At 46.8% G+C, this 24,990-nt stretch overlaps 1 protein-coding gene across 1 annotated transcript in view; it reads left to right on the top strand.

Moving 5' to 3' along the window:
- DPF3 (double PHD fingers 3) overlaps nucleotides 1–24,990 on the top strand; it is a 244,019-nt gene that overhangs the window by 86,522 nt on the left and 132,507 nt on the right. The window contains exon 2 of the mRNA XM_057542703.1: nucleotides 21,731–21,891. Within this exon, the coding sequence (XP_057398686.1) occupies nucleotides 21,731–21,891 (161 nt within the window). The remainder of the gene's footprint in view (nucleotides 1–21,730; nucleotides 21,892–24,990) is intronic.

The following is a 24,990-nucleotide window of genomic DNA, read 5'->3' as shown; positions in this document are numbered from 1 at the left end:
TGACTGGGCTGATAAGAGCAGAGTAACTGACCAATGGGGCTAGTGGGTAGCTCATTGATTGCCATTCACTAAGCATTTATTGTGAACCCAGCGTAGAGAGAAGGGTGTGTTTCATTCTTTATTCTTTATGATATAAGTGGTAAGTTAGTACATACTTCTAGTTGGGGAAATAGAAGCTGACACAGACACTGAGTAATGGAGCTAGGGCTGGGTGTCCAAAGCCCGTGCCCTTAGGCACCATATGCCTTCCACTTTAATTAGATTTTTTTTCTCAAAGTAGGACATCTTCAATATTCTTTTTATTTTTATTATTTATTAATTTATTTTAAAATTGAACTATAGTTGATGTACAATAGTGTATAAGTTTCAGGTGTACACCTTCAATATTCTTGAGTTTAGGGAGGAACTTTACTCTTCACAGTCTCACTGTTGCTGTAACAGTTCTCCAGTGCCCTTTGCAGCAGAACCCACCTTTGGCAGACAGACTAGGGGCCCCTCAAAGATGTCCACACCCTAACCCCTGGGACCTGTGAATATGGGGAAAGGGACTTTGCGGATGTGATTAAATTAAGGACTTTGAGATGGGGAAGTTATCCTGGATTATGTGGGTGGTCCCGACGCAGTCACAGGGGTCCTTGTAGAGGGAAGCAGGAGGGTCAGAGTCAGAGATGGTGATGTGACAGGGGAAGCAGAAATCGAAGTGGTGCAGTGGAGGGAGGAGCCACAGACCAAGGAATGCGGACGGCCTCTAGAAGGTGGAAAGGGCAAGGAAACAGATTCTCCCCTAGAGCCTCCAGAGGGAGCACAGCCCTGACTACACCTCAATTTTAACCCTCTAGGACTCATTTCAGACTTCTGACCTCCAGAACTGTCAGATATAAATTTGTGTTTTCTTATGGCACTAAGTTGTCATCATTTGTTACATCCAGCAGCAATAGGAAACCACTGCACCACCTTTCCACATGTCCTGTTGAATATTCCAAAGTTCCAACCTGCTAAGGCCTTTTCCTCTTTTGTGACCAAGTGCGCTTTAAGCAAAGGGGATAGAAGCCCTTGACCCACCACTGAGAAGATCTGTGCTATGAGTTAGGTTCCTGCTGGTGCGGATGGTTTGTACTGAATCAACCACACACTCAGGGTTGAGCTTCTGAGCACTCATCCTATTGGCTAGACAGCTGACGGGTGGTGGAGGTGCTATCTGAGCCAGTGGCATTGAGCTGTTTTATTTTTTAATACATTCTGCTGCTCTTCATCCTTGTGGACAGAGAGCCTAGTGGAACAGACAGTCCTGTCTGAGAGTGACGCCAGCTGTCTTTTCTGCCACTGGTGGTAGCAGCGAGTGGAGATGAGAACCCAACTCATAGTAACAACAGCTAATATTTACTCATTGCTCGCAGTGAGGTTATCTCATCTGTTCTCAGTGATCTACGAAGACGGTCCTATTATCCCCATTTTACAGATGACGAAAGTGAAGCTCAAGTCAACAAGTCAGACAACGAATACATGAGGAGCCGGGACTCAAACCTGGCCTCCTAATGCCAGCGCCCAGCCCTTCACTGAAATGCTTTGCTGCCTCTCAGTGGGGTGGCATGCATGGAGTAGGCACTCCTGACACACTTACTGGCTCAGTGAATGAATGGCTGTCACTCAGATAGGCCAGGAACAGCTTTGTGAACCCCCATCCAGGAGTGGCAGGGTAGACTGAGGGGCTGCCAGGAAACCCAGCTGGACAGAGAGGAATTTACTCCTGCTGGTGCAAAGATAACATGGAGCTGGCTATCTCACTTAGCATCTTGTGCCTGGACTTGTGGGCGGGCCCAACTAAATTCTTGTTGAGTTTGCTGGTGTCTTCTCTCCAACAGAGCTCCAGGCACCAAGCAGGAGGTGGGGATGGTGATCTCTCAAGGTCTCCCTTTTCCTGGGGCTTCTCTCACCCCATCTTTGGATGCTCCAAAGGGCCCAACTAGGGTGGGAGTTGGGTGTGGGCTTATTAATTCCCTTTCTTCCTCCCTGAATATGGAAGAGAGATGGGAGGAGAGTGATGGTGGATTTAAACTTAGTGTGAAGCTGTCGGGGGAACCCACATGGCCTTTGCCTGCTTAGAAATTACCTATGTCCCTAATAGATTGCCAGCTTGTGTGGGTGCTTCCTCCCTTTTGCTTTCTTTTATGTCTTGCTTTTGTGAGAGAGAGTTTACCACTGATGAACCTCATGGCAGATAATGAATAGAAGGCAAGTGACCCCAGATGTCTCTGCCCCTCCTACCATCCCCAGGAATGTCTTATCAGCCATAGTGGTCTTCTTTGCCCAGCCAGTTCCTATGGGCCGCTGCTGCTTCATTAAATTGCCTCATGACTGCTGTCTGACAGTTTTGGTTTCCTTCCTCTCCAAATCTCCCTCAACTTATTACTTCATTTGCAGCACTGGTCAGAGCAAGGCAATTCTATTGATTTTCCTTCTTTTGTTCTCAGTTTCTCTGTATATTAATTGGGTCTAATCATGTTTGCCATTCTCCTATCTTTAGGGGAGATTAAATTGTTGGTGTTTAAAGGGAAGGGCAGGGAGTGTTTTTGATTAGAGTGAGAGTATTCAAATTACAGTAGTACACAGATTTAGAACAAGTTTTGTGTGTTTCAATATATATATATTTTTTAAAGGACATTTTCTGTTCTGGGTGTTTTCCAAACAGTCTATAAAATGCTGTGGGAGCCATTCACCTAGAGACGTCACATCAATGATTTCAGATTTGGAGGGACTGGGGGAGAGGAGATTCAGGACGGCTCTGGAGATTTGGGCCCCATCTCATGCTGGGTCACTGGAAATGGCTTCTGCTAATTGGACCTTGTCCTGTCAGGACACATCAGACAGGGCCACGGCGACACCCGAGCTTGGTGGGGGTGGAATGGTCTGGAGGAGCAGGTGTCACTGCTGCCGGGTCCTGGGAGTGCTTTGTTACTCTGGGGAACGAGCAGGCCAGCAGTCATGTGGACCGAGGTCAGGAGGCTGTGTCGAGCTGGGTTCTCCAGGAGCCCAGCAGCCAGGACCAAAGCGTGGACTATTTTGGGCTGTGTGGTGACAGAGCTGGTGTGTGTGTGTGTGTGTGTGTGTGTGTGTGTGTGTGTGCATCCTCATGAGTGCATGTCCTCCAAAAAATCACTCCCAAGACCAAAAATGTGTTTTTTTGCCATTGCCTTCCAAAAAACAAACAAAGTCTTTAGTCCCTGAATTGGGAGAATGGGGAATATCAGGTCCCACAGCAGGGAGACTTCCTCCCTTTTTGTTTCCACCTGGTCCCTCCACCTTCCCCTTCACAGTTGCCTCATGACTGTCCAGGGCAGGGGCGTGGAAGGTCCGAGCCTGCGGCGGGTTTTGTTGAAATGCTGGTGTGTGCCCCAGGACGAGCACACAGCTTCCTGCTGGCTCTGCAGGTTCCCGACCCCCGGCTGGTCAGTGCTCGCTGTGGCCAAGCGATGCCATGCCCCTTGGACAAAGTGATTCCAGGCAGCACGGTGCCCTCCACACCCTTCCCCAGCCCATACCCCACTCCACCCGACTCCCGTCTGGCCATGGGCGACCAGTGACTCTGAGCTGCCTGCCTGGACTGGGTTCGAGTCTGTGGCGCTCCTGCGGAGTGAAGCGCTGGGCTGTGAGAATGCGTGGACTGGTGGGAAGTCAAAGTCTGTGGCCTCGGACTGACCTGTATTCTAATCCCAGCTCTACCACTTAGTGGCTTTGGTTAAATGCTCTGTCCTCTTTGAGCTGCAGTTTCCTCATCTGTTGATTTTAGGGCGAACGTCTGCACATGGCAGCTGAGTTCTGTACCTGCCGCACTGTGGCGGCCCGACAAGTGGTACTGTGATCACTGAAGTTGGGAGGTTGGCTTTGTTTGAGTTACTGGTGCATCATCTGCAGGGTCCCCAACAGCCTGCCCAGGAGAAGCCTGAGCCCAGCAAAGGAGACCCCTACCCTGGACCCGATAACCTCTGCTTTCATTCTTGTCCCAGGCAACAGCTTGTTGTGGTCCTTGCAGGGCTGCCCTGGAGCGCCCCTTTCCCCCCAGTATTGCCTCAGTGGTTGGCAAAGAGCAGAGGCTGCCAGGAAAACCTTCCAGCCAGCAAGTCAACATTTATTTATAGGTCTTGGAGGGAGGCAGCCCCCAAGCCGTGAGGAAGGGCCTGGAGGAGGCAGCCGCAGTGAGCAGGGGCAGCAGAGGGGGCAGTGGCCATGGCGGGGGAACTGGAGGAGGAGGCTTTTTGGTGTTTCAGGGTTCCAGCAGAAAGCCGCAGACTGCCCCGGAGGAAACGAGGAGTGTTTAATAAGATGGCTGTTTATGAAAATGCAGACAGGGAAGCATACAAGGGGATGGCAGCACCCCAGGACGAGGTCAAGGGGAGAGGGGAAGGTCACTGGGATGGCAGGGGGTAGCTGTGTGGAGAGGGCTGCCCGACAGGAGCTGGGACCTTCAGTAGATGTTGCAGCCACCCCACAGTGACCCAGTGAGGAGGCGACTGGGGGAATTAAGCACCCCATCTCACTCTTTTCCTTCTCTCTGATCTGCCACTGGCCCAGGCCACCAGAAGCAGAGGGGAGGGAGCAAGTGGCTGACCATACAGGACTCCTGGGGGGACTCAGCCCGAAGAAGTATGGCAGAGAGAACCTAGAAGGGCCAATGCAAGACACTCAGGAGGCAGACAGAATGGGGACTGAACTCACCCTGCTTCTGTGTGGTCTTGGGTGAATGTGTGACCTTGCTAAGCCTCAGTTTCCTCATCTGTAAAATGGGAATGGTAAAGACATTCTCTGTCTCATAGTGGGATACAATGAAATACTAAGTACTTTACACTGTATAGGCTCAATAAATGAAAATTGAACAGATCGGAGGGTTTACATGAAAGTGTCCAACTGAGCAGCTGCCATGTGTTCCGTAAGGCCCAGTGGTATATCATTTATCCAGTGCCTACGGGATATTTATTGAGTGCCTCCTCTCTGCCAGGTACCCAGTCTTAGGCACAGGGAATACTGGGGTGAACAAACCAGACCAGCCTTTCTCCCCGGGAGCTGACGTATCTAGTGGGGGGAAGACAGGTAGCAAGTAAATATAAATAAGTTTTGATAGTTGGCAAGGTGCTGAAAAGGCCATAAACCAGAGAGGTGGGTTAAGAATGGGTGCTGTGGGTCGGGAATTCGGGGAGGGCCTTCCTGAGGGGGTGGGCTGAGCGCAGCAGGAGGAGCAAAGGCAGCCAGCCCTGTGGCGGTGAAGAGAGGGTGCCTGTAGAGGGAGCTGCAGGTGCAAAGGCCCTGAGCGAGGAGGAGGTTGGTGTCTCTGGGGCAGGCAGGCGGCTGGAGCAGAGCGTGGGGCGAATAATGGCGTCTCCCTGCAGGGTGGACGGGCGGACGGGCACCTACACATGTGCAACTACACATGCACAACGACTGTTAGCTGATGGCTGTTCTTATTATCACTTTAAGAAAAATTATTATTTTAGAAAAGAGTAGTGTAAATAAGTGGGTAGATACAGTATAAAATGTTCCGATGGATCGGCAAACATTTACTGTCAAGGCAGCATGAGTGGAATGCTGAAGAGCGGAGATTCTGAGACAGATGGCCTGCTCACATCCTGACTCGGCCACTCCCTAGGTTATCTTGGGCTCATGACTTAAGCTGTCTGAGCCCCAGTGTCCTCACCTGAATGATGGGGGATAGGAAGAGCATCTCTCTCATGGGGCCATTGTGCAGATGAAATGCATCTCTATTTCTTTTTTTTTTTTTAATATTTTTTATTAAATTTGATTTCGTCTGTGTTTTGCACTTTTTATTATTATTTTTAAATTAATTAATTTTTATTTTTGGCTGCGTTGGGTCTTTGTTTCTGCACGCGGGCTTTCTCTAGTTGAGGCAAGCGGGGGCTACTCTTCGTTGCGGTGCGCGGGCCTCTCATTGTGGTGGCTCCTCTTGTTGCAGAGCACGGGCTCTAAGCGCACGGGCTTCAGGAGTTGTGGCTCGCGGGCTGTAGAGCGCAGGCTCAGTAGTTGTGGCGCACGGGCTTAGTTACTCCGCGGCATGTGGGATCTTCCCGGACCAGGGCTCGAACCTGTGTCCCCTGCATTGGCAGGTGGATTTTTAACCACTGCGCCACCAGGGAAGTCCGTATCGCTATTTCTAAAGCGCTTAGAACAGTGCCTGGCCCGGTCAGTGGTACTGCTGAGGCTCAGGAGCAGATGCTGGCACAAGGGGGCTTGAACCAAGGCCTGCTCTCAGGAGCTCACAGTTGAGGCTGGGACATGTGTTTATAGAGACCCCGGCCCCCCAAGGCAGCATATGATGGCTACTGCATAAATGGCCAGACCATTACTGGAGGGAGCCATCATCGGAGGGCTGGAGGTGGGGACAGAAGGCTTTGAGGAGGGATGTGAAGACAAAAAAAAAAAAAAAAAAAAAAAAAATTAATGCTAACCAGATCTGCTGGCATCAGTCAACTGAAGACAAAAATAGTTAAATCAGTCTGCCCCAAAACATTGCTTCTGCTTTTCCTGTGTAGCCTTTTGCTGCATCCCCTGGCCCGGCCTCAACTTATCTCTCATGTCTATCAACACGGGACAGCCCCCCAACCTCCTCAGTCAGCTCCAGTGAGCCTTTAAATCTGCTGGAAGTTGTCGAGACTCTTCTACCCTCAACTTCCCCCAGGCCAGAGAGGCGAGGAAAGTTTAGAGGTCAGAGGACTGGAGCTGGGGAGCTGGGAGCGCTGGGTAGAGGTGGAGGGCAGGGTGGGTGGAATTAACCAGAACCCTGTGTTGTCTGGCAACTGGCAGATTCTTCTGGTAAGATAAGTGCAACCCTCTGCAAGGTAATTATTAGAGAGCATAAATTCCCCAGATAACCTGTCCTCAGAAGAGATATTGATGACTGTGGGGCAGGCAGGTGCTCCAGGTTGCTCCCTTTCTGCAATATTGACTCCTGTCCCCGGCCTCCTCCTCCCCCTCCTCTTCCTCCTCTGTTGCCTTTTCTCTAATCAGCTGCCCTGCCCATCCTTCTTCCCCCACAGACGTCAGCCTCTGGCTCAAGGTGGCTCTTCTGGACCTTTCTTTCTTTTCGCTTGCCTCTCAGCTCGCTTAATGACGGAGTTCCCAGAACACAGCATGGCCACGTGCATCCCTGGGGTTGAGCAGGATTGGTGGACAAGTGCAGCCCCCGTGGGAAGGAGTTTCTAAGAAGAAAAGGAGGCTCTGAGCTTCGCTTGGGTCCAGGTCCCCAGAACGAGTCAGGGTTGGGCTCAGTGAAGGGCCTGGACTGGACCTGGTCCTGGGGATTGTAGATCAGGTACTTAGCAGTGCAGGCAGGTGGTAAGTACCTGTTGGTACATCATTGCTTTTACAGTACTTTCTGAAGCCCCCTCTTCTCTCCAGGGCTGATATTCTCTAAATATTTATTTAACAAATATAAGAAGAGGCAAAGGGCTGGCTGAGGGGCCACCAGAGAAGCCGGGTCACTGGAGGCAACCTCTCCTTTCTTGTCCCAAACAATTCAGTCTGGCCCCTGACCTGTACCCCAGTTCTTGACCGAACTGGACATGTCTTCCTTAGAAGCCCATTTCCTGCCATCACTGACCATGTTCTGGGTGGGGGGATCTCACTGTTCTCTGACTCTAAACAGCTTATCAGTAGGGTAACCTGATCATTTATCAGCCAAGCAGAGGCACTTCTGAGAGGGAAAGCATGAGTTATTAGCAGTTATGCCAGGACCTCGATGGGAACCAGGACTGTTCCACACAGACCAGGTCCTACTTCTTGAAGTTCTCTGCCTGAGATAATGCTGGTAAATATAAGCCTCTCCAGCTTTCTACATTCCTGGTGGTGTTTTAGTATGACTTAGAGATTGGACCCAGGGTGCTGCCTGGCTGAACTGCCTTGTCCCTTAATTTGGCTCTGTCCATATTCCATCATTTGGAATATGTGAGGATGATTCTCTCCATTTGACAGATGGGAGCCCAGGGCTCAGAGAGGTTGAGACACTTGCCTACCCACAGTGATTAAGTTCCAACTCTGACCTAGAACGGAGGTCCAGCCTTGATTCCCACCTCAGCCTATCAGGGGCCAAGCACCATCCCTCTGTTCCATGGGATGGACCATCCTCATCAAAACAGCCAAGGGCTGGGATGCTTCTGTCAGCCTTATGCTGATCCTGACCACTTTCTGGAGAAGAGAGAGATGGATGAGAGAGGCGGGGAAGCACCAGGGGCAGAAGAAGCATAAATGAGAGTCTCTGCTGTGCCTGGTTTTTCCTGACGATTTTATTCAGAGCGAGGGGGGGCGAGTGGGTTTTAACACCTCCTCTTTGACAGAGAGCACCCCAGGGAGGGGCACGGCTCTCAATTCCCCCACTGCCTCAGCAATAGTCGTTAACTCATCAGGAGGAAATGAAGTCCGTGCAATTGTATGAAGCATCATTTTGCCCATTGGCCGAGAGTATTTCCTAAGTGAAAAAGGGCTTTCAACGGAGGCTAGAAAAAAATGTTCAGTGATGAGTTTTACTTGCTGTGGTTAATGATAATTATTAAATAGGTAGGGTGAGCTAGTGCTTGTTTTCCTTATTATTAGCTGTATTTATGGGTTTTTATTAAGTTGTACCCAGCTGGGATAATTGTAAAACTATCTGCTTAAGACTCTTTGGCCTCCCATTCTATTTTCTTTCATTCCAAAGGTGGAGTCTTTTCATTATTCAAGGCTTATACTGTAAACCAGGAGTTGGCAAACTTTTTCTGTAAAGATCCAGAAGGTAAATATTTCAGGCTTTGCAGGCCGTGCGATCTCCATTGGAACCACTCAGTTCTACCACAATAGCATGAAAGTGGCCATAGTCAATACATAAATGAATAGGTATGACTGTCTTCCAATTACACTTTATTTATAGAAATTCACGGTGGGCTAGATTTGGCCCAGGGACTGCAGTTTGCGGACCCCTACTGTAAACAGTGGAGAAGTCCCTGAGCTGGGAGCCTGGAGGCTGAGGACTGACTCTCAGCCCTGCCCCTGTGTGACTGGAGGAAGTCACCTCACCTTTCTGGTTGTTGGTTTTCCTTGCAGTACAACAAAGGCATCAGACCAGATGGTCTCTAATGCTCTGGGGTTCTTAACTCTGACCCTAGTTTATGATAACCTGGCATCTTTCTTTTCCTCCCTTCAGTAGATGTTCAGACCCACAGGGCCTCTCAGAGCCCATCACCACTTGTCCACCTTCGGGATGGCTGTGGTTTCTAAACTACACCATGACATTTTGTCTTTCTCTGATGGTATCTTCTCAGGCAGCCCCGTAACCAACCTACTTCTTGAGTTACTGAGGATGACTCTGTGACTGGAAAGTTTACCTCTGGACTGTTTGGCAGTTTGGGAAACTGAGGCCCCAAAAAGAGAAGTAGCTAAGATTACCCAGCAAATCGGTGATGCTCTTAGAGAAACCAGGTGCCTCCAAAAAAAGAAGTATTGTTCAAGTCATTCCAGTTCTGGAGGCTCAACTCACCGTGAAAGGGCGGTGGTGTCCCTGTGGGAGGTTGATAGTGTAGCAGCCAAGAGCAAGACTGAAATTGCCTGGGCTTCTGTCTTCACAGTGCCACTTAGAACCCTAGGCACGTCGCTTAAAACTCTGAGCCTCAGTTTCCTAATCTGTGAAATAGGGGGAAATAGAAGGATGGGGTTGTTGTGAGGATGAAATGAGATTATACATGTAAAGTGCTGAGAACAGTGCCTGGCACACATAGTAAGTGCCCAACAAATGGAAACCTTGCCACTATTATTTTTATGATCATTATCATTTTGTCATCCTTCTGTAAATATGTTGAGGGTGTCTCGTCCTCATTTTTATACCAGACTCATCTTCACCTTTTGGGTTGGAGATGTGGGCTGAATGCTTTTCTCCTGTTCTGTATGTTAAGTGACTCTTGATGAGGTGGAAAGACTGGGGGAAGAAGATGAGGAAAGGCATGGGAGGGGAGGAAGGAAGGGAGGGAGGGAGGGAGGAAGGAGAGATGGAAGGAAGGAAGGAAGGGAGGGAGGAAGGGAGGGAGGGAGGAAGGAAAGATGGAAGGAAGGAAGGGGACTTGGGAAAACAGGTCCATGAGGAAAGGAGAATCAGGTTCTAAATCCAGTCATGTTTCCTAATAGTTGTTGGGATGGGAAGAAAAGTAGACCTCCTTTAAGCAGTGTGGAGGTTTTGGTATCCTTTGTCATTATCCTGGGATGTAGAGGTTATGAGGGCAGATTTAGGTATTTCTAGAGTGTACTCACCTTTCAGTTTTGATCTTGAGTTTTCAAGACAGTTCTACCTTTTCCACCAGAGAATTTAAATTTGGAGACATAACCAGCCTCTTGGTTAGCCTGGCTTTGTTCTGTCTTTATTAAAAGGTTTACAAGTATGTGCCTCCAAAAGCAGCAGGCCTGGGACAGTTTTCCCAGGGCGCTGCCAAGAGAAATTGGGGTGACTCTCAACCTTGTGGCAGGTTAAATGAGACTCAGTGCTTCTTTGTTTGGCTTGATGTCCCTTAGAAGGATGGCCCGGAGATCATTTGGTCTGCAGGGTGTTTGCTTCTGCAGGCTGATTTTAACCAACTCTGACAGGAGGGCAGAGGTCTCCAAGCGAGGTCAGGACCACAAATCCCATCCCAGCAGGTGCATGATGGGGAGACAGCGCCCTCCAGATGACCTTCAAGTTCCCATTGATTTCCCATCAAGCAGTGCTTCCCCACCCGCATGCTGCTCCTGCCTCTGCCACTACCGGTGGGCTTGGGGCTCTGGAAGAGGACGTGGATCAGCTCTCTGAGAACGTACATGCAGAGGAGGTTAATTCAGAGAGAGGCCCTTTCAGGGAACTGGAGTAAGTTACTCTGGGGACCACTTCTGGCCACCACTAGTTTATGGTGCCAGTATTAGTCCTGGAAAGTCCTTTTTGGGCATAGAAAGGAGTGGCGGATACCATGAAGCATTTATCCACTTGGTCCCACTTCTCTCCAGGCTTTGGGTTGTATAGGTGGCGTTGTGGGGTCATGAGCAGGATTTGGGTATGGACAGTAGACTTGGTCCCTCACCCACTGTCACGGGTGTGTGAGAGGATCGGAAGTGAGAAGGTGGCGGTGTGATTCTCATTGCCTGTGCTGGGGGCACGGTCCTCTCCTGAGCACTGACCTTCTTGCCCTCTGGAAGGCTGGGCTTCCATACCCTCCAAACTCTCTGCTGCAGGTTGGCTTGGATCTTTCATTTATTTGTTCAGTGTTATCTGACGAGCATTTCCTATGTGCCAAATCCTGTGTTAGGTGTAGGGGATACAGTTATCAGGGAGATAAAGGCCCTTCTCGCCCAGAGTTCACAATTTTGTTACGTAGAGATGATCAGCAGGCCAAGAGAAAGCAGAGACTTTTTTATTTTTTAAAATTTATTTATTTATTTTATTTATTTTGACTGTGTTGGGTCTTCCCTGATGCGTGAATGCCTTCTCTAGTTGCGGCGAGCAGGGCCACCCCTCACCGCGGCGCGTGGGCCTCTCATCATGGTGGCCTCTCTTGTTGCAGAGCATGGGCTCCAGGCACGCGGGCTTCCGTAGTTGTGGCTTGCGGGCTCCAGAGCGCAGGCTCAGCAGTTGTGGCGCACGGGCTTCGTTGCTCCCCGGCATGTGGGATCCTCCTGGACCAGGGCTCAAACCCGTGTCCCCAGCATTGGCAGGCGGATTCCCAACCACTGAGCCACCAGGGAAGCCCCAGAGACTTTTTTAGAGTGGTAAATAGTATGGAAAAAATAAAATAGGATATGAGATAGTAAGGGCTAGAGCAGGAGTGGAGTAGGTTGGGCTACCCTAGATTCGGTGAGTGAAAAAAGACTTCTTTGAAGAGAAGCCAGCCATGAGAAGATCTGGGAGAAATGTATACCAGGAACAGGGAATAGCATGTGCAAAATCCTCAGATGAGGTGATTTTAGTTTATTAGAGGGACAGAAAGAAGTGCAGTGAGGGTGGAGTCCAGTAGGGAAGGGGGGTAGGAGACAAGATGAAGTAGGAAAAGTGAGCACAGCCAGATAGTCTGGGGGCCTGTAGCCATGGGAAGGAGTTCAAATTATATTCTAAGTGCAGTGAAAGCCATTGGAAGGATTTAAGGAGGAGAATGTCATGATCTGATTTCCATTTTAAAAAGATCCCTTGGACTGCTGCATCGAGAATTGACTACAGAGGATGTGTTCTTTGTGGCTGTGTTTTAAATGCCAGACCAATATTCACTTTACTGGGGAGGGCAGCACTGAGGCTCTTATTTTCCAGCAGCAAAGATGGGGTCTAAGGATATGTTTGTCCAAGAATTGTCTCTAATCCATGGTCTGCTTCTCCTGGCAATCACACTCGGGGGACAGCATACCTGTGTCCAGCACATAGCTGGGATTTTAGAAAAGACTTAGTCTATGAACCAGGGAAACTAAAAATGCTTAATCAATGAAGTTTCTGTGATGGGTGTGTGTTTTCTTTCTAGGTATGCTTCACCCTAGATAAAGCAATTTTTTTCCCCCCACTTTTGAAAGTTGGTTGCATTCTACACATTCTTTAGCCTCTGGAGGAGAGATTTATTTTGTCAAGTCTGGATGCCATTTGAAAGGCAAACCTTGGATACAAGAAAAGCTACAGTCTTCCTCCCCCCCAGAGCATCCCCCTTTTCTCACTCCCCTTCCCCCATTCTCCCATTATTTACTGGAAGGAATCACACTGCTTTTCTCCTACCTCTAGTCTCCTGTCCTTGGCTGCCCCTTGACTTCAACCCCAAGTTGCATATGTCATCAGAACACCCAGTGGCAGCTCAGAAATCATGGCCCGGTTCAATATAAATTCCGTCTTGCTTAGGCAGCTTTGCATAATAAGTCCCTGAAAAATCTTCACCAGAGCAGATGCCGGAAAAGGGATTTATTGGGTCTAGCGGGCCTGAACGTCAGACTGAGCGGCATTTCAAGTCATGATGGGAGTTTTAGGGTTCAAATTCTTCGTTTGACTTGGCTTTTGCAAGGCGATACCCTCATTCCCCAGGTGCCTTTCCTGTGATGTTAGGAAGGTCAGAGTCGCCTCCAGAGTGACTGCCCTAAGGAAGTCAGGATCTCCGTACGGTTGCCTTGACCAGGCCTTGTGGATGTTTTGTGAGAGGTGCGGACTTCTGTGGGACTCGTCTGCTGCAGGTGAGTGCTGCCAGGTTAATCCATGTCTGCTGCCTGAAAAAAATTTCCCACAGGAACAAAACAAGCTGAGTTAAAGTCAGTTAACCAGGCTTTCCTGCTCTGCTGTTACAACGTGGCTGAAGAGCATCACAGGGCTCTCTTGTTCTTGCCCTTGCTTTGGAGTTTGGGGGTGCTGTTCTTCAATTAGTGAGTCTCATATTTCTCAGAATCACTGGGGGAATCTGTCAAAAATCCAGATGTCTGGATCACAGGCACACCTCCAGCATCAGAATTTCCCAATGCCACCCCACCCTCCTGCCCGCATTGATTCTGATACAAACCAAAGTTTGAGAACCTCTGCCCTAGATCCTTCTTCTGGAAGGTGGGGTGACGGCATTCTTGATAAGCACAGAAGGGGTGTTTCCTGCATCAGCAGAAGAGGAGCAAGTCTTCCTGGGGTGATCTGATGACAGCACAGCACAATATTCAGTGAGCTTCTTATAGAGTTCACGGAAGAGGAATGTTAGTTCTGCATCTTGGCGTGAGTACTGTAGATGGAGGAATACAATCTCAAGAGCTGAAGTGACCCTTTTTAAGATGATGAAGAGAATTCAGTAGGATTTGAACTTATAGGATATCTGTTTTCAGATGCCTAATCCTGTGCTCTGGAGAAGCCACGTAACTTCAGGCTCACCTCATTATCATCTGGAGAAAGAAGGTCCTCAGCATCCCTCAACGGTGAAGCTTCCATGAGTTTGCTAAGGATGGCGTGACATTTCAAACAAGCAATCTGTATTTATCACATGCTTCTACATTCTCAGCACTGTGCTTGGTGGGGTAGCACACAAGTATATAACTCTTAGTCTCTGTCTTCAAGATGTTTATAATCTAGTTGGGTGGGGAGAGAGAAGGAGGGTGGTAGAGACTGGCCAAACATGAGTGAGACAGTTAGGGAGCTCAGAGAGGCAGAGAGCAAGAACCATTGGCAGGAATAACTGGGGAAGCTTCCTGGAAGAGGTGGGACTTCAGCCAGTCCTTGAACAGGGTAAGATCAGCCAGGCCAAGGACAGGAGGCAAGAATTCCAGACTTGGGGGGTGGGGGGGCGTCTGAGTAAAGTATTTTGTTGGGGTCCAGGGAAGACCTGTCTGCTTCATATACGCAGGAAGGTCAGATAAGGATTCATTCATTAATTCATTGATTCACTCAATCCTTCATCATCAACCCAACACAGCAAGCTCTGCTGGGCTTGGGGATAGAGCAGCAAACAAGCCAGATGTGGTTTCTGTACCTGGGGCAGGCTTTAGACTCCTGAGATCATGGTGCAACATCTACTCTGCTCTCCTTGATGCCTGAGGTTGGCCTCACCACCCTGCTGCCTAATGTCTTGGGTTGGAGGTTTGTGTGGGTACCTGACAACCTCAATGATACTGTTGTGTGTATGTGTGTCACATGGAAGGCGTTAGCCTGCTCTGGCAGAGGGTCAAGTCATAAAGTGGCAGAAAACACTGCTCTTTGAAGGAAGGAGAGAGGAATCACCACTGATTACAGGCATTTCCCTCTGTGAGTCAGAGGTTCTATCTCATTTAATTATCTTGGAGCTGAAGTAGGAGCTATGTACCCATATTGTGGGAAGGAGAATTTAGGCTCAGGGAGAGTAAGTAACTTGCCCCAGGTTTGTGTAGCCAGTAAGCAGTGGAGCTGAACTCAGATCTGCCTAATTCCAAGTCTCTGTTCTACCTCAATACCAAGACTCTCCAAGGGCCTTAACAGCTCAGTAGAAGAATTTGGCACTATTGGGAGCCATCTTGGCTTCTGTACTGAGGCAGGCAAGATTGAAAACTGGGTTTGAGGGAGACTTCTTTTTGTCAGCTGGGTAGGAGAAGAGCTATAGTGATTGCAGTCAGGAGACTGCTGCAATAACAGGGGCCGGGTGCTGAGGACTAAGTGGAAGTGCCTGCAAACATTCTTTTAATACTTTTTTTAAAGTTGCAAGTAGATAGTCATGTAATCTAAATCACCAACCTATATGTGCAAAAAACTCAGAAGACCATGCATGCACCATATGCTTTACTGCTGTGATTGAAACTCCTACCATAAGTGAGTGGTATATGAGTTGTTGAAAGCAATTCAACAAAGAATTATTGGGCACTTACTGTGTGCTGGGCTCTGTGCTAGATGTTGGAGGTGAACCGGTAAAAAAGCCAGGTATGCAGGGCTGCTGGGTTACGCTGCTCCAGTGCGGTTCACACTGGAGTTTATATGAAAGGTGCGCCTGGTGTGGTTTAGTGCAAAATCTGAGTGGCTGTGTGCAGTGGCCCTGCAGATGTGGTCCCTGCCCTCATGGAGTTTGTAGTCTAGTAGGGAAGACAAATATTAAACATTGAGTTGAGTTAAAATTGACATTGTTAATAGTATTATTATTGTTGTTTTTGTTGGAAGAGGACAGAATGAGGAGGAAGGGGATTGAATCTCTCTCTTAAAATCCTCTATATCCCTTCCTATTTTATATAAGAAACACTGTCTTAGCTGGGGCTGCTATAACAAAATAACCATAGACTGGGTGGCTTAAACAACAGACATTTATTTCTCACAATTCTGGTGGCTGGGGTGTCTGAGATCAGTGTGGCAGCATGGTCTAGGTGAGGTCTGGTAAGGGCCCTCTTCTTGGGTCGCAGGTAATTGCCTTCTTGCTAGGTCCTCACATGGCAGAGAGAGAGAGACAGAGACAGAGAGGGAGGGAGAGGGAGAGAGAAAGCGATAATCCCATTGTGGGGGCTGTACTCTCATGACCTAATTACCTCCCAAAGGACCCATCTCCAAATACCATCCATTGTGGGGTTAGGGCTTCAACACATGAATTTCGGGGGTGGGGGGATGCAATTCAGTCCATAGCAAACACTAAACTTGGTTTTCTTTCAAGGGCAGCTTTAGGAACAGTGTAACTGTGAGGAAAATGGAAAGGTTCCCCAACCTTGCCAAATATTGCCCCCTGCTTGCTAATTATTACAAAATGCGACACAAATGTGAGATGGCTTTCCGTGCCACAGTTAGAGTTAAACGTGTTTAAATGCAAACAGGAGGAAGTTAGCAAATTGGTGTAGATGAGTTTTAATGTGTGTGTGTGGGCCGTTGTGGAAGTTGGGCAGCTGAGTGAGACAGCAGGAAAGCCAGGTGCCCACAGAGAAGAGGGGCCGATGGGAGAAGGCAGGGCCAGCAATCTGCCACAGGCCTGAGCTCCTCTTTATCTCTGCTTATCTCTGTTTATGAGCACAAATAGCTGTGATGGGCCAAGGTCCTGTTTTTACAGCTGGAAGGGACCTGTGGCCACGGGGTGGGAAAGGAGAGAATGGGAGAGCTCCCTGAGACATGAAAGAATTCGGTGCCAGCTGGTCTGAAGGATAGGGGAGGGTCAAGGACACGGTGCTGGGAAGAGACAGAGCAGGGTTCCCTCAGGTCCCCGCTCCCACCCCTATGGGGACTGGGGAGGGAGCAGGCTTTGGCAGGGCATGAAGAATTCACTCTTGGACACATGTTTGAGGTAGGGCAGGACACCTGTCCTTGGGTCAGAACATGGGACCACAGGGACAATGAAGAGGGAGGGTCTCTAGGTGTCTGGGTTGGGGGTCGGAGCTGGGAATCTGTTTAGCACAGTGGACATGGAATCCAAGAGAACAGGCAAGGTCTCAAGAGAGGGAGGTGGAAATGTGAGGAAGAGAAGCAGGGCGTCTTGGAGAGGATATGACAGGCTCTGAAAATCACACGTGGAGCCTAGTTGGCAGTCATTTTGGAGGAGTCTTATTTTTTCCACTCTGAATCCTCTTTGGTGCCTAGAATCCATTTCTCCACAGATATGCTCAAGGCGGGCCACTGGAAAGCTCTCGGAGCTAGGATGGCTCTCTCACTCCAGAAGGGATCGCTAAGGATCCCACAAAACCCCTCACAAAAGCTCCAGAACGGGGCAGCCAGCACTGCTCCGAGCAACACGCCGTGAGGGGCTCCTGCTCTGGCAGAGAGCCCAGCAATTTGTTCCCCCAGCCTTTCCTGCTCTGATTGCAGCCTTGAGTAGCCTGAAGTCAGTTGTTGATGAGACCATCATTCTACTCTGCCTTATGCCAGCTTCTTTGAGCCCAAGACATCTATCACCCTGTGGAAAATCTAGCCCCCTTGGTTTGATGTAGACAGGTGATGGCTGAGGCTGGGCCGTGCCTGTCCCAGCCTGGGGCACACTGGTCACCGCTGCACAAAATGATTCATTTGCTGCCAGCCTTTCCCAGCTTCCTCTGCCCCTTGCAACTTTTTTTTTTTTTAAATATTTATTTATTTTTTATTTTGGCTGTGCTGGGTCTTAGCTGCAGCATGCAGACTCTTAGTTGTGGCATGCATGTGGGATCTAGTTCCCTGATTCGGGCCCCCTGCATTGGGAGCGAGGAGTCTTAACCGCTGGACCACTAGGGAAGTCCCTGCCCCTTGCAACTTTAATGCAAATGTCACCCCTGGGATCCTATCAATGTGGGATTTTTTAAAAAGAAATACCACATGGGGAGAGGAGAGATAAATTAGGGGTTTGGGGTTAACATGTACATACTACTATGTATAAGATAGGTAAACAACAAGGACCTACTGTGTAGCACAGGGAACTATGCTCAATATCTTATAATAACCTATAATGGAAAAGAATCTGAAAAAGTATATATATATATATGTATGTATAACTGAATCACTTTGCTGTACACTTGAAATTAACACAACATTGTAAATCAACTATACTTCAATAAAAGAAAAAAGAAATACCACATTGAAAAGGACATTTGTCCCCTCTCCTGTTTAAATTGCTTTCCATGGGTTAGGGAGACCTGGCCATTGATTTTCTTCTAGAGAACAGAGCAAGCCCTGTGAAGCTTTTGGCTAATTAACTTTTGGAGAAGTGCAGCTTGAATTTATCAGAGGATGAAGTCTCTTTTCTCCTCACATATCTTAAGAAAGGCTTTAAACTTTTGTTTCCGAATCGCTGCCAATGCCTGGCCTGTTTAAAAGTGACTTCCCTGGAGACGATGGCAGAGGGTGATGGCTGTCACATTTTTGTAGCTTCAGTCTTTAATACAGTTGTTCCAGTCCTCAGAAAATCTCTCCTGTTTACATAAGGGAGGTATCATTCACACAAAGATTACATTTAAAAATACACATTTCCCCCCAGCATGCCTGTTACTAATAACATTGCATGTTATGAAAGTGGAAAGTATTTAAGATGAAATTAATTTTCACCCAGTGAGCCACTTTGTTTGACTTTTTCGTTCCATTCAGTATGGGGCATGGACTTGGCCAAACGCACTTCTCATTTTCAGCAAGTTCACTTTCTTGTTTCTCTTTTTGGGATTGAAGCTGTTGGAAGCGAGTTCCAGGCATATCGAGAAAAGTCTGATTTGAGATCCTATTGTAGATTTCTTTTGTACTGGCTTCCAGAAGTTTGTTTTGAAAATGGAAACCCTCTTCTCTCCAGTTGATGAGTTTTATTTATTTATTTATTTTTTTGAAGCCATCTTTATTTTATTTATTTTTTTTAACATCTTTATTGGAGTATAATTGCTTTACAATGGTGTGTTACTTTCTGCTTTATAACAAAGTGAATCAGTTATACATATACATATGTCCCCACATCTCTTCCCTCTTGCATCTCCCTCCCTCCCACCCTCCCTATCCCACCCCTCTAGGTGGTCACAAAGCACCGAGCTGATCTTCCTGTGCTATGCGGCTGCTTCCCTCTAGCTATCCAGTTGATGAGTTTTAGTGTACAATTTTCTTCCTTCCTTCCCCTCCCTCCCTCCTTCCCTCCTTCCCTTCCTTCCTTCTTTCCTTCCTTCCTTCCTTCCTTCCCCTCCCTCCGTCCCTCCCTCCTTTCCTTCCATGGTTTCTCTTTAAGCAGAATTTTTGGAGTTGGAATAGTTAACATCTTTTTTGGCAGTCTGTCAAAATATCCTGGGAAACCAGATAACGGCTTCTCACATCAGACGCTTCTCTGTCGTGTGTTCTTGTCAGTTCTCATGCATGTGATGTGACTGGTCTCTGTTATGTGGAGGGAAGCTGGAGCCCCCAGGACACCCTGGACAGGCTGTGTGTCACCTTGCCTGGGCTGAGCTACCCTCGACAGTTCTGTTACACTGAGCTGCATCGCCTTAGCAGGAGGAGGCATTTAAGCTGGTGGGACACAGATGCGAACGCTTCACAGGAAATCGTTCTTTATTTTTGATCAATCTCATGATCCTTGTTACATCAGCTTACGTGCAGTTCCATTTTATAGCATTTTGATGGGCTTTCATTCCCCCTTCCCCATTTCATTTCCAGCTGTGTGACTATTATAATTTGATTACAGTTAGGTTTTGCAACTGCTAGACACTTTCTGAGCTGTTATGCCGTCCTTGTGAGAGGGAAGATGCCCAGAGGTAAAAAAGGAGCAAAGAGCTTTTTTTTAGGAGGCATGTCCACAGGTAGTTTCCAAAAGATGCCTCAGAAGCTTCAATGATTGTATCCTCCCAGAATAAGGAATTTACTTTAAAATTTTTGGTAGAATCTGACCCACTGACTTTTAAAAAAGGGTAAGAAGACAAATACTGTATGATAACACTTATATGTGGAATCTAAAAAATACAACAAACTAGTGAATATAACAAAAAAGAAGCAGACTCACAGATAAAGAGAACAAACTAGTGGTTACCAGTGGGGAGAGGGAAGGGGGAGGGGCAAGATAGGGGTAGGGGATTAAGAGGTACAAACTATTAGATATAAAATAAGCTACAAGGATATACTGTACAATACAGGGAATATAACCAATATTTTACGATAACTATAAATGGAATATAAACTTTAAAAATTGTGACTCACTATATATTGTACACCTGTAGCTTACAAAATATTGTACATCAACTGCACTTCAATAAAAAAGTAAAAAGAGTACAGAAGAATCCATTTAAATTTTTTCTTTCTTTACTGCTCTAAATATTTTGGTTAAGAAATATATTATTTTAAACTTAGACCCCTCCCCCTCCCCCATTTTGGCATCCTTGGATCTACATAGACCAAAAAAAAGGGACATTCATAATGTCCCTTCAGAATGAGCTACTTGAGTCTCCCTTTTGGCTCTGCAATCCCTGAGGCTCCTCCTCTTCCTGCCTTTTCCTCACTCTCCTCACTAAGAAGCTCTGCTTTACCTGGTAGACATCATGTGATTACATCTGTAATTCCTTGGGCCATTATTTTTTTAAAATTTATTTTATTTATTATTATTTATTTTTGGCTGCATTGGGTCTTTGTTGCCGCGCGGGCTTTCTCTAGTTGCAGCGAGCGGGGGCTACTCTTCGTTGCAGTGCACGGGCTTCTCATTGCAGTGGCTTCTCTTGTTGCGGAGCATGGGCTCTAGGTGTGTGGGCTTTAGTAGTTGTGGCATGAGGGCTCAGTAGTTGTGGCTCATGGGCTCTAGAGCTCAGGCTCCGTAGTTGTGGTGAATGGGCCTAGTTGCTCCGTGGCATGTGGGATCTTCCCGGACCAGGGCTCGAACCCGTGTCCCGTGCATTGGCAGGTGGATTCTTAACCACTGCACCACCAGGGAAGCTCCCTTGGGCCATTATTAACCTCTGCCATATGCCTACCTTTTATTTGTTAGGTATTTGATCTCATTGATTATGTTTGTGTTTTAAGATTGATCAATTATAGAATGTTATATTTTTGGTTTTTGAAAAGGACATTATCTTAAAATTAGTAGCATCACCACATGTCCAAGGATACCAAAGATTCAGACACCTAAAATTTACTGTGCTTAATCAGATCACCACTTCAGCAAACCAGAAAGGTCTTTCTATTTGTGTATTAAACTCTGGGAATTGAATTATTTTGAGGTCAAAAATCAACTATTATTATTTCAAATGCTTCTTTTGTCTGTTTTCCATCAGAAAGTTATTTTTCTTTAAGTGTGTGGTTTTAAAAGATTGGTGCATGCCCTTCTTCACCTCCTTCCCCCATAATAGCTCTACTTTTACAGGATATTTCCTCTGACCTTCTAGTCTTTTCTATGGAGTGTTTCTCTTCTATTGTAATGGAAATCTTTGTATCTATGCTGGTGGTTTGGGTTCAATCTAGAGTGCCTTTGTTGGTTACCACTGAGAAAAAAGTGTGGCTAATGGGGGATTTTAAGGGGCAGGGGGCTCTAGAAGACTGGTGTCCTAGTAGATCCCATGCAGAAGGTTGTTCTAGAGCTACCTCCATTCTGGAGTGGGACCTCATGCTTCCTAGAACAAGGAAGTGTCACTTTTACTGGTGGTTTATTCTTGGGGTCCTCATTTCTTTGTTAAAGGGGTTTCTAAGTTCCCTGGTGGATTTAGTACAGGAAATAGAACCTATTGGAGACCTGACACTGAGTTGGATTCTGCTGCTTGGTAAAGGTCTTGGTACACATTGCCTTGGTCTTCATAACCGCAAAATCTTCCCTGGGAGGTGGGTGGGTGACTTCAGTTTCCTTCTGAGTGTATTCTGGTTTTCCCTGGCCTCATTCCTCCTCTCTCTGTCTCCCGGCAGGCTCGGGGACCAGTTCTACAAGGAGGCCATTGAGCACTGCCGGAGTTATAACTCGCGCCTGTGCGCAGAGCGCAGCGTGCGTCTCCCGTTCCTGGACTCGCAGACCGGGGTGGCCCAGAACAACTGCTACATCTGGATGGAGAAGAGGCACCGAGGCCCAGGTGAGCCATGCCACCCCTGGGACTTGCACATGTTCAGGATCCCAGCCTGGATGCAGGCCGACCAGAGATTGTCTGGGAATCCCCGCAGCTTCTGTGGGCATGTGGGTGGCGCAAGCTGTACGGGGAGCCCAGGAGGCTTTCAAGAAACTCAACTGCTTCTGTAACTCCAAGGTGCTCCAAGGATGCTCCAAGGATGGTGTGGGACATTGAAGCCACATCGGCAGGGAGGGGCAGAGTGAAAGAAGTCAGGATGCTTAACCCCAAAAGGGGAAGACTGAGGCCATGACAGCCCTCATCACCTTTTACCCTGTGTGTTGGTGTAGCTTAGTGGTTATAAGCTGGAAATCTGCAGTCAGATTTTGGTTTGAGGCTGAGCTTTGTCATCAAATCTGTTGCCCTCAGGTTCCTCATCTGTAAAATGGGATAATAATTGTACTACCTCAGGACTTTGTCAGGATTAAATGAAAATCTTCATAAAAAGCTCATAACCTGAATTTAGCACATAGTAAGTATGTGCTCCAAAAATGCTGGCTGTTATTGTTGATATTATTATTATTACTATTACTGTGATACTAGTCTTCTAGGCTCCAGAGAACAGAAGAAAGACCAATGGGTGGAGATCAGGGAGGCAATTATAAGAATTCAGTTTTCTGGCTCTATATGGGTATATTAAAAAAATTTGTTTTTAATTTTTAAAGTTTTTTATTTTTGGCTGTGTTTTGGGTCTTCGATGCTGTGTGCAGGCTCTCTCTAGTTGCAGCAAGTGGGGGCTACTCTTAGTTGCAGTGCACGGGCTTCTCATTGCAGTGGCCTCTCCTGCTGTGGAGCAAGGGCTCCAGGTGCGTGGGCTTTAGTAGTTGTGGCCCATGAGCTCAGTAGTTGTGGTTTGTGGGCTCTAGAGCGCAGGCGCAGTAGTTGTGGCACACAGGTTTTGTTGCTCCGAGGCATGTGGGATCTTCCCAGACCAGGGCTCAAACCCGTGTCCCCTTCATTGGCAGGTGGATTCTTAACCACTGTGCCACCAGGGAAGCCCTAAAATTTTTATTATGAAAAGTTTCAAAGCCATACAAAAGTGGAGAGAATAGTAAAATGAATTTCTACGTACTTATCACACAGCCTCAACACCGAGTGATCAACTCATAGCCAATCATTTCATTTATACTCACCTCCCACTTTCCTCCTTGAACCCAGGTTATTTTGAAGCAAATCAAGACAGCATATTATTTCATCTGTAAAATTTTCAGTATGTATCTCTAAATGGCAAGAACATAAATAAACATACTAACCATAGCTATCAAAGCTCAAAGTTTGGGCTTCCCTGGTGGTGCAGTGGTTGAGAATCTGCCTGCTAATGCAGGAGACACGGGTTCGCACGCTGGTCTGGGAAGATCCCACGTGCCGTGGAGCAACTAGGCCCGTGAGCCACAGCTACTGGGCCTGCACGTCTGGAGCCTGTGCTCCGCAACAAGAGAGGCCACAATAGTGAGAGGCCTGCGCACTGCGATGAAGAGTGGCCCCCGCTTGCCGCAACTAGAGAAAGCCCTCGCACAGAAACGAGGACCCAACATAGCCATCAATCAATCAATAAATAAATCTTTTTTTAAAAAAAAAAAAGCTCAAAGTTAAAAACAAGACATTAATAGCATCAAATATTTGTTCAACATTTACTTCCCCCTATAGTTGAAATCAGGATCCAAATAGGACTCCTACATTACAGTTGGCTGATGTGTCTCTTAAGTCTCTTTAAATCTGTAGGTTTCTTTCTCTCTCTCTCTTTTTCTCTCATTATTTGTGGAAGAAACTGGATTGTTTGCACTGTAGGGTTTCCCAGAGTCTGGATTTTCTCACTGCATCCCCATGGTGTTATTCCTGTGAATTGGTAAGAGCAGATTCAGGTTCAATTTTTTGGGCTAGAACACTTCCGAAGTGGTGATGTGTACGTTCATCAGGAGGTTCATGGGGTCTAGATATCACTCTTTTACTGATATTAGCAGCCCTTGATGAAAATTGCCTAGATCCTTTATTCTATAAAGAATTGCAAAATGGTGCATTCAATTCGAGGATATCATTATTTCTTCATTTATTAGCTCTACAGCATTTATAAAGAGAAATATCTCCTCATTAAAGTTTTGGTTATTGTGTGGTATAGTTCACGTATGAAAAGATGGATAAATGATTTTTCCCCTTTATTTATCAGTTTTCAAAATAATGAGTTGGTTCCCTAGTATTCTCCAAAGGTGATCAATATAGTTATTTTTATTATCTTGAGTACCATCATGAATTCACAGATTTATACATTTTGGCTATATTTTAATCCATTGCAACTATTATTATTGATGCTTAAATTGTCCCATCTTTGGACAGTAGGGGTTTTGTCCGGTGCTAGTGTTTTGAAACCGCCTATTAGTTTCTCTAGCATCCTTGATATCCTAATATTGGGACAAATGTTTCAGGCTCATCTTGTACATGTCCTGCCCCAGACCTAGAATCAGCTATTTCTCTAAGAAACCCTGTTTCCTCTCTGTAGGAATATTATTTAGAGACCACAACCTGGTGGTGCTCATTGCTCCTGGGTTGGTTGTTGATTCTAGGACTTTGCAGTGAGCAGAAGTAAGAAATATGATTTCTTGTTTCATCTTCCTTTTTTTCTCTTTTTAAGAGAAAATACATTATGAAATTTACTGGTATTTCCCATTCAATTCAGTTTTTGACAGTTTTAACTATCTTAATTCTCTATCTCCTTTCTCCCACACCTAAAAAGGATACTGGCTCTTAATGATGCCAGCATAATTACTTATCTGCTTTATTCTGTGATAAACACACAGAATAAAATGAGACTACCAACAATAAGCTTACTTAAATGGTTTAAGTTTTTATTTCTTTCTTTGCAATTGTTTTTTTGTCCTTAGTGTATTTCCTATTAAGGATGTAGAGTTAAATTACTGTGTTTTAAGGTCACTTAAAATAATTCCCCTGTGTGGTTGTACTACCAACTCAATACACAGTTGGATTTATTTGTTTCATTTTTGCTTTCACTTATTAGGTATTGCTGGGGTTGTTTTTTGGATTTTTTGTAATTACATTTTTAAATTAACTTTT

This window comes from Balaenoptera acutorostrata, chromosome 3 (assembly GCF_949987535.1).
Source record: "Balaenoptera acutorostrata chromosome 3, mBalAcu1.1, whole genome shotgun sequence".
Classification (NCBI taxonomy): domain Eukaryota; kingdom Metazoa; phylum Chordata; class Mammalia; order Artiodactyla; family Balaenopteridae; genus Balaenoptera; species Balaenoptera acutorostrata.
This window is presented reverse-complemented; position numbering and strand designations above follow the sequence as displayed.